The sequence below is a fragment of the Falco naumanni genome, chromosome 4, assembly GCF_017639655.2.
Source record: "Falco naumanni isolate bFalNau1 chromosome 4, bFalNau1.pat, whole genome shotgun sequence".
Taxonomy (NCBI): Eukaryota; Metazoa; Chordata; class Aves; order Falconiformes; family Falconidae; genus Falco; species Falco naumanni.
This window is the reverse complement of record NC_054057.1, coordinates 79963159-79976678: the sequence shown is the minus strand read 5'-3', so window position 1 is coordinate 79976678 and position 13520 is coordinate 79963159. Positions and strand designations below refer to the sequence as shown.

General features: G+C 42.0%; 1 protein-coding gene across 8 annotated transcripts in view; it reads right to left on the bottom strand.

The window, feature by feature from the left end:
* The window catches only part of OTOA (otoancorin), a 40175-nt gene extending 26833 nt beyond the window's left edge, over positions 1 to 13342 (bottom strand). For 3 of the 8 annotated variants that reach the window (XM_040590279.1, XM_040590281.1, XM_040590280.1), the window contains exons 1-11: positions 12885 to 13003; positions 10220 to 10303; positions 9844 to 9872; positions 9721 to 9751; positions 9600 to 9627; positions 8584 to 8671; positions 7375 to 7506; positions 5749 to 5984; positions 5432 to 5535; positions 2046 to 2152; positions 1439 to 1578 (exon numbers count right to left, since the gene is read on the bottom strand). In XM_040590279.1, the coding sequence (XP_040446213.1) occupies positions 1439 to 1578; positions 2046 to 2152; positions 5432 to 5535; positions 5749 to 5984; positions 7375 to 7506; positions 8584 to 8671; positions 9600 to 9627; positions 9721 to 9751; positions 9844 to 9872; positions 10220 to 10298 (974 nt within the window). In that variant the 5' untranslated portion in view covers positions 10299 to 10303; positions 12885 to 13003. Of the gene's footprint in view, positions 1 to 1438; positions 1579 to 2045; positions 2153 to 5431; positions 5536 to 5748; positions 5985 to 7374; positions 7507 to 8583; positions 8672 to 9599; positions 9628 to 9720; positions 9752 to 9843; positions 9873 to 10219; positions 10304 to 12884; positions 13004 to 13239 lie in introns of those variants that run through there. The other 5 variants (XM_040590276.1, XM_040590274.1, XM_040590275.1 and 2 more) reach the window with 5 other exon arrangements.
* Positions 13343 to 13520: the final 178 nt, after the last annotated feature.

Sequence of the window (13520 nt, the reverse complement as noted above, 5' to 3'; positions counted from 1 at the left end):
GGCGTAGGCAGAGTCGAGGCAATAATGTCTGGATGTGATTTAAATCAACAGTGGACAACACTGCAGCACTATCACAAACAGTAAAATTCTGCAGCGCAGAAAGGCTTAGCTGTTAGTTCCTCTAGTCCCTCAACAACAACCTGCTTAGCAGTATCACAAAATACTGCTTCAGCAGCCCATCTGAATTCATGGACGCCATCAAACTAACATACAAATCAAAGAACATCTATAACAGCATTTTTATAACAAATAATTACTCTCTGATGCATTATTGCATAGCCACCAAGGGCTCTTCATCTCCTTTGGGATTAACACCAATGAATAATACTACTTCTTAAAAGTAAAAGTGCATTTAAATCATCAGTATGGTTAAAATGAGTAATATAAAGTAAGTGTGTTGTAAAAATGGAATATATTAAGGATTATGGAGCATGGCATTTCTCTCATCTGTGAGAATGTGGCACCTCTCTGGAGTGGTAAAATCATTTTTAAGATTTCTGACATCGAAATTTGGAGTGCGGGCATAATTCTTCTCCCACTTACACCTCCAACAATCAGCAATACTTCATGAAAGTCAGTGAGTTACATTGCAATAATGACAGGAGCTCTGAAGTCATAAAGCATATTCTCCATTAGTTTAAAACTCCAAGGTATCCCCCAAGGAGACTACAAATAACTTCAGACAGTGGTGTCTTGAGACTAAATACATCCATTGACACAACAGTGTAAATGTAAACGTGGAGTACAGCACTCTTGCAGATAGCTCGTGTTCACTGTATATTTATGAGTAAGAGCAGTTTATTTTCATTTATTATTGTTAAAGTAAGTTCAGTGCTGATTTGACAGCCCTGAAGATGCAGTTTTCTGCTTACATGCTAACGGTCTCAAGTGTTTAAGCATGGCTTGTCTCTGCCCTGCAGGACAAAGAGGACAGCAGGATGAGCTTTGTGACCTCTCTGGTGACACCCACATCAATGAAAAACCACTTGCACACCTGGCTGGCATGAGTTACAATTTCCTCCTTCAAACCTAACTAACACGATTTCCATAAAACACCTATCTTCTGTGATTCAAACAGCCAAGGCAACTCATGTCTCTGTTTTATTGCTGCACTGTGCAATGTGATGGAGCTTCGACTGGGTCCCCCAGATACTGCTGTAGTTCTTCTACTAATACTACAGCCAACTCCTCACTGTGCAGCAGGAGACAAAGCATTAGCTAATCAGGCGTGCCTCCAAAAATTCATAAAGTAGCAGTTCTTCACTGTTGCTAAACAGGGTTGGATTTCAGCCTAGATTTTTCTGCTGGAAGGGAAAAGTTATGCCACACCAACACTTCCATCAGCTACTTATTGCTCCTCTCTTTCCTCCTTCCTTGTTCATCCTCTCCACACACAGCCATAAAAGCAAAAGAAAAGCAGTAGATCTAACATACTTGCCTGTAGATAGTTGAAGTGTTTCTCATATCAAATCCTGATGAGTTTATTCTTTCCAGGAAAGCTTGTGCAAGCTCTGGTGTGATGTCATACACCGTGTCCAACTGTTTCGTGGCATTGTCATAGCTAATGAATAGTCTTATCTGACCAGTGCAAACAAAATCATGTGTCAGGATTATGACACAATTGCATTCAATAAAATATGTTTGATGCTCTGTAATAACTTATTCCATTCATGTTATAGAGAAAGGCAGAAGATAGATTTGGATAATACAGAATTTTTGAAGGCAAAGCTGAGTGAGCAATTCTCTGCCAAACTGTCAAATAATTTGAGGTTCTTCTGTCATTGGTCCCTATCTTTCAGTACAAGTCACAGAATTCTGATACAGATAAATAATTACATATTAATGATAGGCACTTTCAAATTCCAAAAAGAGAAGAATATTTGGTTGACAATGGATTTGGATTCACATCATATTTAAGTAATTAAAATATATAAACCTATTTTTCATGTTTGAGTTTGCATTTGTGTTCACGTTGTTTGTAGCTGACATCACTTGACAATGATATATCCAACCGCAGTTACCTGAAGAACAATGAAATTACTTACTTCATCGAGACTAATTTTCAGAATATCTTCTAACGGGAGATGGACCATATATCTTCCCAAAATCCATAAGTTTTCTGCACTGACCCAAGAAGTTGATTCATTGAACTCTGTTTTGTACAAATAAATAATCACTACAATGTTAAGAAAGCTGTTATTTTTCAAATACATTGTACACAGTAACCTGTTATTGGTAAATAATTTTACAAAAATCTGCAAATCAGAAAAATCCTTAGCAGAGAGAGTCAGGTTCCCTCCATCAGCTGGATTTTAGTACTACATTTTTACGAGCCCATACATTTTTTGATGAAAATGAAAGTGTTTCAAATGTCTGAAGTTTTCTCATATGAAAATGATTAATGTTTTATGATGTCAAAATATAAAATGGATGGGACAGGAAAAATGAAACCAATAGTATTAAATATGGAGCAGCATTTTTAAAATTCAGTTCTCCTAATCAAATGTATTATTTAAGAACATCAGGAAGTCATGATACTTTGTAACATTTTATATATCTTATATATTATAATTAATGATACCACTTATTTCAGCAATATGCAATAGCAATAATGGAGAAAATGAAAAATCATTTACGTACCTATATAAAAATAGGTTGGCAAAATACAAAGTACTGTGTAACAGTTAAAAAATGTCATTCGTTTAGTAACATTCTCCCAAGGACTGAAAATGAAATCAAGATCCAAATATCCCTGACAAGAAAATATTTATTGACTAGACAGGTACTTGGAGCCACAAAATAAGTATTTTCTCCAAGGTGTCATAATTTGGATGGCTCAGCATGTGATACCTCTGAACACATTCCTCAGCAGCGCTGATAATCACAACTCTGTTAGAATAAAATCATCTGTGCACTTTGAAGAGTTTTGAGTATCCAAAAAGCCCCAGCCTATAAATATCAGAAGCAGAAGAATCCCATTTAGTAAGTGACTTTTTGCAAACACAGATCTAAGCTCCTTAGCTGAGACGATGATGCTCCCAGCAGAACTGTCAGGCCTTTTTTTTTTTTTAAGTGATATTACCTCAGGAATATTAAGAGAGTTGAAAGATAGGACAGCAAAATTAAACAAAAGAACTAGCACAATTTAAGGATGCTGACTGTGGCCTTCAGTGAAACAGACTGGCAATTACTAAGCATGGTAGATGTGATCCTCAAAACCTGTTTTGTTATTTTTAAATAAGGTACAAAATTTGGAAGTTCCAGCCTCTTGTTTTTGTAAGGGCTACAAGCATGCTTCATCCCTCAGCACCTCAGGGCTGTTAATACATGGAACGCACTAACTGGCTGAGCGACAAAGACATTTCTTAAAAGGTTTGACTCTAAGACATAAGAAGCCAGATGACACAAGCCCATTGCCCTTGTCCTGCCGCTGGGCACCACCGAAAAGAGCCCGGCCCCGTCCTCCTGGCACCTGCCCTTAAGGTGTTTGTAGACCTTGAGAAGCTCCCCTCAGCCTTCCCTGCTCCGGGCTGAACAGGCCCAGCTCCCTCAGCCTCCCCTCACAGGGGAGATGCTCTGGGCCCCCCATCACCTCCGCAGCCCCCGCTGGCCCCTCTCCAGCAGCTCCCTGTCTCTCCTGACCTGGGGAGCCCAGCACCGGACACCGCACTCCAGACGCAGCCTCACCAGGGCAGAGCAGAGGGGGGGGATCCCCTCCCCCGTCCTGCTGGCCACGCTCCTCCTCGTGCACCCCGGGACACCACTGGCCTTCTGGGCCACACGGGCACGCTGCTGGCCCATGGGCAACGTGCTGCCCACCAGCACTGCCAGGCCCTTCTCCGCAGAGCTGCCCCCAGCAGCTCAGCCCCAGCCTGCACTGGCTGGTGTGTGGGATGGTTCCTCCCCAGGTGCAGGACCCAGCACTGGCCATGTCATCACTTGCTCACCCAGCAGTGGCGGGGGCTGCCCGACACTGGGGCAATGCTGGAGAAGCCCCCTCTGCCTTCCTGCAGGCACAACAGAGGCACAGCAATGAGCTCTCTGTCACCAAAACCATCAAAAACGCTTGGAAGGTGGCCCCATCAACACCACAAATACGAAGCTTCTTTCAAGTTTCTTTTCTGCTGAGCTTCAATGAGGAAGGTGCTGCTTCTGCAGATGGCTGATCCCTTTTCCCAGGTGGTCCCAGTGCTAGCCACATAGGAAGTGAATAAATCAGACTATTGCAGGACTCTTCTGTTGTCCCACACTCCATGCTGTGACACATGGTATGCCGATACACCTGAGTGAGCTTTAGATTGTTTTAGACAACAGCCTGGATGGTGGTAGCAGACCAGCTGTACCTGCTCAGGGCTGATGGCTCCTGCAGCTCATACTACCAGAACTAGCCGGTCATCAGTCCACACCAGTGAATCACCTTATCTACGCTGCTTTGCATTTGAAGCAGCAACCAGGAGGTACCAGAGGTATGGCAATACTCAGTCCCTTCTGAGCTGGGTGACCATTTACAGGCTGAGGGTTCACTAATGCTTCAGACGTAACTCAACATGTCTGATGCTGTGGGACTTTCCCAGGGCTGCTGAGTATCATCAGGCAAGTTCTGCATCTTTGCTTCCCCAGTAATGCACTGGCAGGGATGCTACCTCCTAGCAGTGTCATGAACTTCTTCTCTCAACTTCATAGGTTAGTCTGATGTTTTGAAATGGCACAAGTCCCAGGAACCAAATTTAGCTCCTCTGAAGCAAAGTGGGCATTCTGCCTTTGATGTGAAGGGAAAAAGGAAGAACATACACATCTAAAAGTGTAAAATGCTCCCATGACAGCACTGCTGGGATGTGTCAGTGCTGCTGCCACTTTACAGCCCCCTTGTGGAGCCTGTCCTGCACTGTCCCAGCTGTGGCACATCTGGTTAAGGCACATTAACAAGGCAAACAGATGTGGCAAAATGCATAAAATCAGAATTAATTACCTTTGGTTTTATCTCGTCCCTTTTCTGAACTATACAGTGCCACGTGCAGTAGAACTTCAACGTCTGCATTTCTTTTTTATTTTTAAACAGTGCATTGGATAATGTATTCTGAGACAGATCTGTTTTTCTAGACTGAATAGGAGTTTAGAAGTGAACAACATGCCTGTGCAGAGTACCTGACAATTGTATCCTATTTAAATCTTAGAAAAAGGACTTCAGTGCAAAGATTTCACATATAGCTCTGTGCAGAAGAGATGAAGGGCAAGCATCTTTTCAGAACTATTTGCCGTGAATAACAAAAATATTATGTTTACTGTATTCTGGAGCAAAGCTATTCAAGACAGCTCCTCTTAAACAGACCTGTGTTGAATTTGGGAAACAATTCAATACAATGGGTAGGTCTTTTGCTGACTGTTTTTCTCTTACGATAAGCAAGAAGAAAATACTTTGTACATAACATACCACTCCTGTTATAGGATTTTTGTAGCATCTGCTTCATCCAGCCATACAGAGCTTTCTGTGTATTTGCTGAGGTTTTGTCATAGAGGTCCTTGAATACTGTTGATCTAAGTGATACAAGGGAATTTTAGTTCACTAATGAGTTAACTATTTTTTTTTAAATTACACACATGGACAAATGTTTTTAGAAAGAGCAACACAGAAGCCGAAAGCTCTATCTGGAAAAGAAATTGAGACCATATAGTAACCTCTTTTTAAAGGTATATATAGTCAGAAAATACTACATAGTATTAATTGCATCTGGAAAATAAATGGCTTACAAGTTTCTGAAAGCATCCTCCAGCAGAACGTTTGGGAGGTTCCCAATGACATCAGGTTGGAGATAGTTCACTGCTGACAGACGCAAAACCTGGCTTAGGATATCCACACAGTCCAAAGCGCTCAGAGCCAGAAAGCATTTATCCAGTGTTATAAGGAACAAGGTCCTGTTTACTCCTGGGCTTTGAAAAATTCTCTCTCTAGTCTTGCCCCAATCAAGAATAACATTTCCCATTTCCTGCAAGCAAAAAAGCATTAAAAGAATGTCTCTCTGATTAATTCAATACATTGTTCATTTTGAGGCCTGACAGAAAGCACTCTACAAAAAATATGGTGCTGTTCTCATGAAAAATAGCTGCAAAATACTGTCTGGTTGCATTACTTCAGATAATTCCTTTCTGGCACTGGCCAGAGACCAGCTTGAATCTTTTGACAAAATGAAAAACAGAAAAATAATCCAAATGGCTGAAGTTATAGCGTGTGCTCTCATGAAAGCACTAGTTACTTGGAAACTGAAAGTATCTCGGAACCAAAAGGTTATTATTTTATACATAATTGAATACATAGACATCTCTAGAATAGACATTTTTCCATGCAGTATTTCTTGCAGCTATTACTACACACATCCCCTCCAGAACATGGGGTAATGTCAAAGAACCAAGCCCAGGGAATGTCATCCTGGTTAGGGATGGATTATTAGGTTGCTCTGTCTCTCAAATCAACATGTCTAGGACAGCCTGTTCAGAGCTGATAGTCCTGGGCTTGGTGACTTGTTCAGGCAGTATTATCAGTCCTGGAAGAACTGGGTATGCTGTCTGAGAAGCCAAAATTTAGTTTGTTGAAAGTGCTTATGCTCTACTGCTCTGTCTTCCAGTGCATGCTGCACACCTATCCCGTGTGCTCAGGCAGCAGGAGCTGCACCACCACTGTCTGAATAGTGGATTACACACTGTTTATTCTGGGCAGTTAATCTCCCTTTTCTCCCAGATTAATCTCCATCCTCTCGGCACTACCCATGCAGGAGGCCCTTTCTTGCGGCAGGGAAGATGCTAAGTGCTCTCCTACATCAGGCTATGATCCTACCCCTGCGGTGGAGGTGATCCTCCTGGCGTGGCACTCACAGACTTTAAGCCAGACTTTTTATGATGGGCCACACAGGGAACACACCACAGTGGCAAGCAAACGACGTTATGCTACCTCTCCTCCAAACTGCCCAACAGTTTGCTTGCACACTTCTGTAACTAATCAAGAAGATAACTAATTTCACCTTCTTTAGTCATCTTGGCTCTCTTTCTAGCCACTGAAGAGAAGCAGATACTCCCCGAGAACAACTGGTCTGACCTACCGTAGAAACTTGCTCAGGAAGGTAGATCATTCTCTGGAGATGCATTTCTCTCCACTGATTACAGAGAAAATCCCAATGACTGACTTGGACTTGGCACCAAACGTTCAGACAGCAAGAATTACGTTAAGTAAATCCAACCTAACGAGAGGGGCTCCTGGAATCTAATCCAAGCCAGCTAAGGAACCACACGGTGTGTACTGCGAGACCCCCCAGTCTGGCCCTCTCTCATTTATCCAAACCACTGACAGCAGCTTTTCTTTTTACCAAGTGCAAAGTGACTTACAAGACGGTCCTTTCTGCTGTTGAAGAGATACTTCATTGCAGTTCGGAACTGCTGCTGATCAAGCTGTTGGAATTCGGATAGTAGTTGCCTAGGCTGGTATAAAAGGTTCTTCAGGTAACTTTTTATGGACATCTGAAGTACAGAAAAATATGCAGAATATACACAAAACTTGTACTATTGTAGTAGGGGCATTTTACTCCCTGAAAATCTCCGCTTAAGGAGAGATAAGTGCTTAGCTCCTGTACTGTCTGTGTTGTCAACAACTAGAATAACTATACTCAACACTAACTGTAAACAAAAATAACCTAAATGTAATTCTGAAACACAGTGATTTTTAAAGCCTATTCTTGGCTTTGCGAGCGAGCCATTCTCCAGTGAGCCACTTAAGAAAGATGCCTCGGTTTCTCACTTCATAAAGAAGAGTAATAACGCTTTTCAGCTTCACACAGCAGAGCTGTGAAAATGCAACTTTTAAAGAGCTCAAAAAAATCAGGTACCGTGTGCATATTATTACTTAAAAAAGGGAAGGAAATATGCAATTAGATGGGAGGAAAAGTCTGTACCAGGTCGTAAAGCAAAAAATATTCTCTCTCACATCAAACTGCATTACCCGTTAACAATCTCAGGCCTGTTTTGAAAATCTAAGGGGAATTATAACATTGGAACAGAAAGGGAGGGGCTCAGGTTTTGATTAGCAGGCTACAGCTCCACTTAAGCCAGCTCATAACTAATCATAACGACCAGGCATAAAGAACAATGACTTTTTCCTATATCACTTCCACATTGATAATTTACAAAAACAGAGTTCAGAGGAGCTTGAAAAGGTGGATGCATTTTGTAGGATGCTCTGGAGCCTCTCATTCCATTAGAAAGAGTGCAAAACTACAGCCACAGTCAAAATCTGGGAGAAACCTGCCATTTTGTGGAGAAACAGCACGTGAATATACTCAATTCAGAAACAATCACTAAGCCTGAAAACTTCTATAGTGTCTGCTTTCCATCAGAGGAAAAGCAAAAAGGTCTGCTTCATTATTATTACTGCCTTGCATACCCCTGCGATCTCAGGGGAAAAAAAGACAATCCTGTGCCTATTTCCTACTCATCTGCTACATTGTAGGTCTGTTAGTCATCTCTATCACTGACAACCTAGTTTTGGCAGAGAGGCTGTTTTTCAAATAAAAATTTTAATGCATTTTAAATGGCACAAACCTGTAGGCTGCTAAGAGTAAACATAACTTCCTGGGCATTAAAATATGCCATGACTTTTGAAAGCATATCTGCTGTCCAGACATTAGAACTGTAACAGAAAACAGGACCAATAATGCCAGTAAAATAGTATAACATGTAAAATAGCACATTACAAGACAAAACAAGAATAAGAAGAACAAACACTGCTACTAATACCACAATGACACGAATATTCGGCTTTCTGGCCTAATGAGACTAACAGCTGACCTATTTAATGCAATGAAAACACGTGGTTCAGTGAGGAACGGAATTAATTAGTTATAGATTTTTTCATCTAGCTCCACAACAACCCACAATAATCTCAATTTTCCAATGTGTTGCCATTAGTACCATCTCCAGGCATGAGACAAGCTGTGCTGTGGCTAGTCCGGTGCGACACATGTGCTTCCCGGTACCCCATTATACCTGTTCTGATCTGCTTGTAGAAGGGAAGTGCGGTGACTAATGTCTGCTGCCTTTCCCTCAGCAGAGCCATTAATTACAGGGTGTCTTCTTTACACAGCCATTGATTTTCTCAAAATATGTAGGAGTGGAATTGCCTTTGAGGCTTATACTGCTCTTTCAAATCCAGACAAAATTAGCAAATAATTCAAAAGTCACCAGGAGCTGGAAGAAGTGGGATGGATGGGGGATGGAGCAGAACTGAAAAAGGGAGATGGGCAGAAAGCTGGAACTGCACCTAATTTCCTTAAGAAGTCATTCTGAAACATATGAACAAAGTTAGTTATCAAAACTTTTGAAAACTGTAGCAGCCATTTATTCTCAGCCTCATTCTATGCATGTTTTTTGCTTCATCGTGAGAAACAGCTTTTTCCTTGTTAAGAGGAAATACTACTCACAGGAGATCTAAATCAAAGTAATCATATGTGCCAATTTCATTCCATCCATAATGTTCCTGTTTCTGTGGAAATGAAACAGATCATATCTGAAGTGCAAGATAATACCAAAAAAACAGGATGGTGAGAGTAACACGTTACCTTTGAAAATGAAGTATATCAAGGAGGGCTGCACATGAAAAATGGAACACAAAAAGTTATGGTGACATATTGAGTTTTAATTCCTTTTAGAAGCACAAGTGGGAACAATTTTGTACATTACCATTCAGATACTTCCCAGTTATTACTTCATCCTAAGGAAAAAATTATAAATATATGTAGCAAAATATTATTTTTAGATTATAATATAAAATGCTAGTAAAGAGATCAAATAAAAAATACTAACCACAGCTTTGTGTAATAATGGAGGCAAATCTGTAAAAGATTATTCCATTACTGAAAGTTGATTTAATGTTTCACCATTCAACTGTTCTACAAAAATGCTGTATTGTATGCAGTAATCAAAGCTATATATAGACATACAATTTATTTATAAGCATTTAATGCAGTTTTGATTAAACGTATTTACAAAAAAGCAGTGAAAATAAAATGCTGTTAAAAAATAAGCAAGCTTGGTTAAATTCTTTGCTGGCATAGCTCCATGAATTCAAGAAAGCAGAGACTATGGTCCTAGTTACTAAACAGTACTGCGTCTATTTTACTACACATAGCTTTTTCCATCCACACAAAATACATCCCTCATACAGGAGTTCTGGTCTTACCTTCAGAGTTCTGACTGCGTGTAATCTCAGCATGATTCACTGATATCAATAAGAAACATATCTTCAAAAGTCTGGACATTTCTTCTAGTGTTTATTAGAATCAGAAGATATTTGGATTGAAAAGGAAAATTAAAAGAACAAAGTCAAAAGGCAATATTCACCCAAAACTTTCAGAGCCATAAATCAGAGACAGCCTAAGCTACGGAGTACAGATAGAAATCAGAATCATCTAGAAGTGCTTGCTCCCAAATTTTTAATTTAGATCTTTTTCCAGGACAGGAATTTTATGCAAACACAAGTCTGCAAGTGTGCACGTACAGCCAGATTTATTTCCCTTTTACCAAGTAGCTCTTAATTTTCCCCCTAGTAGCATCATTTATTTACTAAGCCACACTCCACCTAAATATGACTTAAATGCAGTTTTGTTAAAGCAAACAAACAAATCCTTTTAAACTCAGATAAAAGAGAAAAGAAATAGAAGGAGTAAAAAAGGAAATAGCAAAGAAGCTCCAAAAAACCCCTAAGCTTTTTCTAGCTCGTTAAGTTTCCTGAACCTGCATTCAAACGGTGGGATGCCCTAGCCCTCCTGCTTGCCCTGTGCCCGTGCAGAGTGCTCCAGGGAGGGTGAAGGAGCACCCCCCTTCCCTGCTGCCATCACTCTGCCGAAAGGGGAAAAATGTCCTTATACCCTCCCTGAATCAGAGACAAAGCAACACATTTGAGAAACCAGGTTCAAGACCATGCCACTTCATTTAGACAAATCAAAGCTCTGGTCTGTACTCATGAGAAGCGTACCATCAATTTTTCCCCATCAGCTAGGACACAGTTTCTATGGAAATATGTGTTTTAGTAGGTCTTGCTATCCCTGTGCTATGAGGCATAAAGATCACGGAAAGATAAAATAGCTGGAAGGGCAGTAATAGGATACCCAGAGCTTTTCACCAGGGCACCACAGATTCTCATCAGAAAAGATCTGACAGTCTCACAGTTGTCCTATATGACATGAATGTGTTGCTTTCTATCTAGCTCCTGAAGGACAAGGATAACATTGCCATAAGGCAATGGGATGGAAAGGAAGCTGAGACCGAGGTGGTCTCGCTCACACACGTGTTCCTGCAGCTATGTCCCCTCCGCAGCACTGAGGACCATGAGCTGCTTTAATCCACGTTGCAGCAAGTTTACTGCAGAGGGGATTTTCTGCCTCTGCACCCTCGGCCTGGCACTCTGCCCAGCCATGAGAGTTACCATCCCCACAGGTAAAACAATTAATTAATCTGAGATATTAGATGATGCCGTGCTCTACAGATTGCAGCTTCTTACTCTAGGATTAGTCTCTGATTTTAGAGCCCTGTTGGCCAACTACGCTCTGACCCTGAGATGACTTTGTTAGGTTTTCTCTCCCTTTCCTTCATTTCAAGGGTTTATCTGCAACACAATTTCTGCATTTCTTTTTGTTGCTGAATTTGGACTCATTCTCTCCTTTTTTTTTTTTTAAAAAAAAAAAGTTCTTTGCTGTGGCTTGAGTTACAGATCTGAACATTTGATAAATACAAACACCTTTTCAGACTGCTTAATCTCACGTATCAGCAAGGTACTCTTTTATGAAAATGTCTTTCAACAGCCTCTAGCAACACTTCAGTATCGCAAATACTTAACTCCAGTCTTGTAACAGGAGTGACTCAAACTGACAGACGATGAAAAATTTAAACATTAGACTTAAAGAAGCTATTGCCTCTGTCCTGTTCTTGCACACACTGAAACCTTTTTCAGCTATTCTTTTGGGAGCACTACAGTACATGTCTCTCACTCAGACGTATCTGGTTTCCTAGACAATGAAGTTTCTTGTGTTTGTTTCTGCCTTTGCCCTATTAATTTTGCAGTAAGGTTTGATTACTCTGCATAGTTTAAATCATGCTACCAAAGTCAATCCTGATTTGTTTATTCCAGCTCATTCACTTTGATTAGGGAGTGGGTTTTAATTACAGCATGCTAAATTCTTATGTAATAAGATTAAATGCTAAGGAAAGTGCTTTTTTATCCTGACTAACTCCAATAGAAAATTACCAGGTGCAGAAAAAATCTGCTGTGAAATCAACCTGCTTGATAAAACAACCTGTAGGATGAAATAGTTCCTTTTGCCAGTGAAATCAGTCTGTTTGCAGAAGTTCACTGCAGCTTTTAGATAATCCCAAATCACTGTGTGGGGATCTGTTGCAGATCCCATCCAGCATCTGCCCAGATTGTTCCTTGCACCATGGCAGCACATGCTGCAACCGGATCTCTGAGATGTCACCCGGCTACGAACTTTCCAGTTACGAGGAGCTCCCAGATTACCTTCTTTTGCTCCCTAAACAGCCGCTCTTCCATGTAAAGAAATCCTGGACTTTTTATCACTCACTCCAATGCAGCCGCTGCCTTATCTGAAGCTTGATAACCAGAAAGCTAACCTCATAATCAGAAGCCTTGCTGATAAGCCCTTGCACAGCCAATGCCCATCCTCCCCCTTCCACCCAGCCTCCCAGCACCTCTGAAAAAAAGCAATATATATAGTGAAGGACCCCTCGAGGGGGTCAGGCTGGAAAGGGAGAGGAAAGCAAGGGGATGGCAGAAGAGAAGAAAGAGATGGTGGGTTCTTGGGAAGACCCAGGACCCCACAGCACGTTACCTGCCTCTGCTGCGTGCTGCCTTCCCGCACAGGCAGTGCAACAGCTGGGCGGCTCCAGCCAGGGACCCCAGCGCAGGGGGCAGGGACTGGGACCAGCACCGCCTCGCAGCGCAGGTGCCTGCCCAGCAGCACCGGCCTTCAGCCAGAGGGAGGGGAGACGTCTCCTCTGCTGGGGGGCTCGGAGGGTGGGGGACTGCAAGGATGCATCCCCTCCCGAGGTGGTGAGAGCTCAACGAGTTGTGTGAGGAGAAGACGGGGCCAGGCTGGTGGTACCCAGCACCCTGCTCCCACCTCCCCACCCTGAGCACAGGCAGGTGGCCCTGGGCTCCTCGGAGCAGAAATGAACGGACTGTACCTGGGACCACCCAGCAAAAGGGGGCTGTGGTTTCTGTGAGATGAAGTTGTTCCACCTTTGTGCTGAAAGTTTCCGATTAGATCATGCCCTTGCACAGCCTTTTTCTCCTGCGATGCAATACATCCAGTGCCACACCTCGACAGAACAGACAGTTTAGTTACTCTCCAGGGCAAAGCACTGCACGTTAGTGAGACCACAAAGTGTGCCTTAGGACAGGGACAGCACAGGGACAAGGCAGGGTCCCCAGGCCTGGGACAAACAAACTTGGACATTTGACCTCC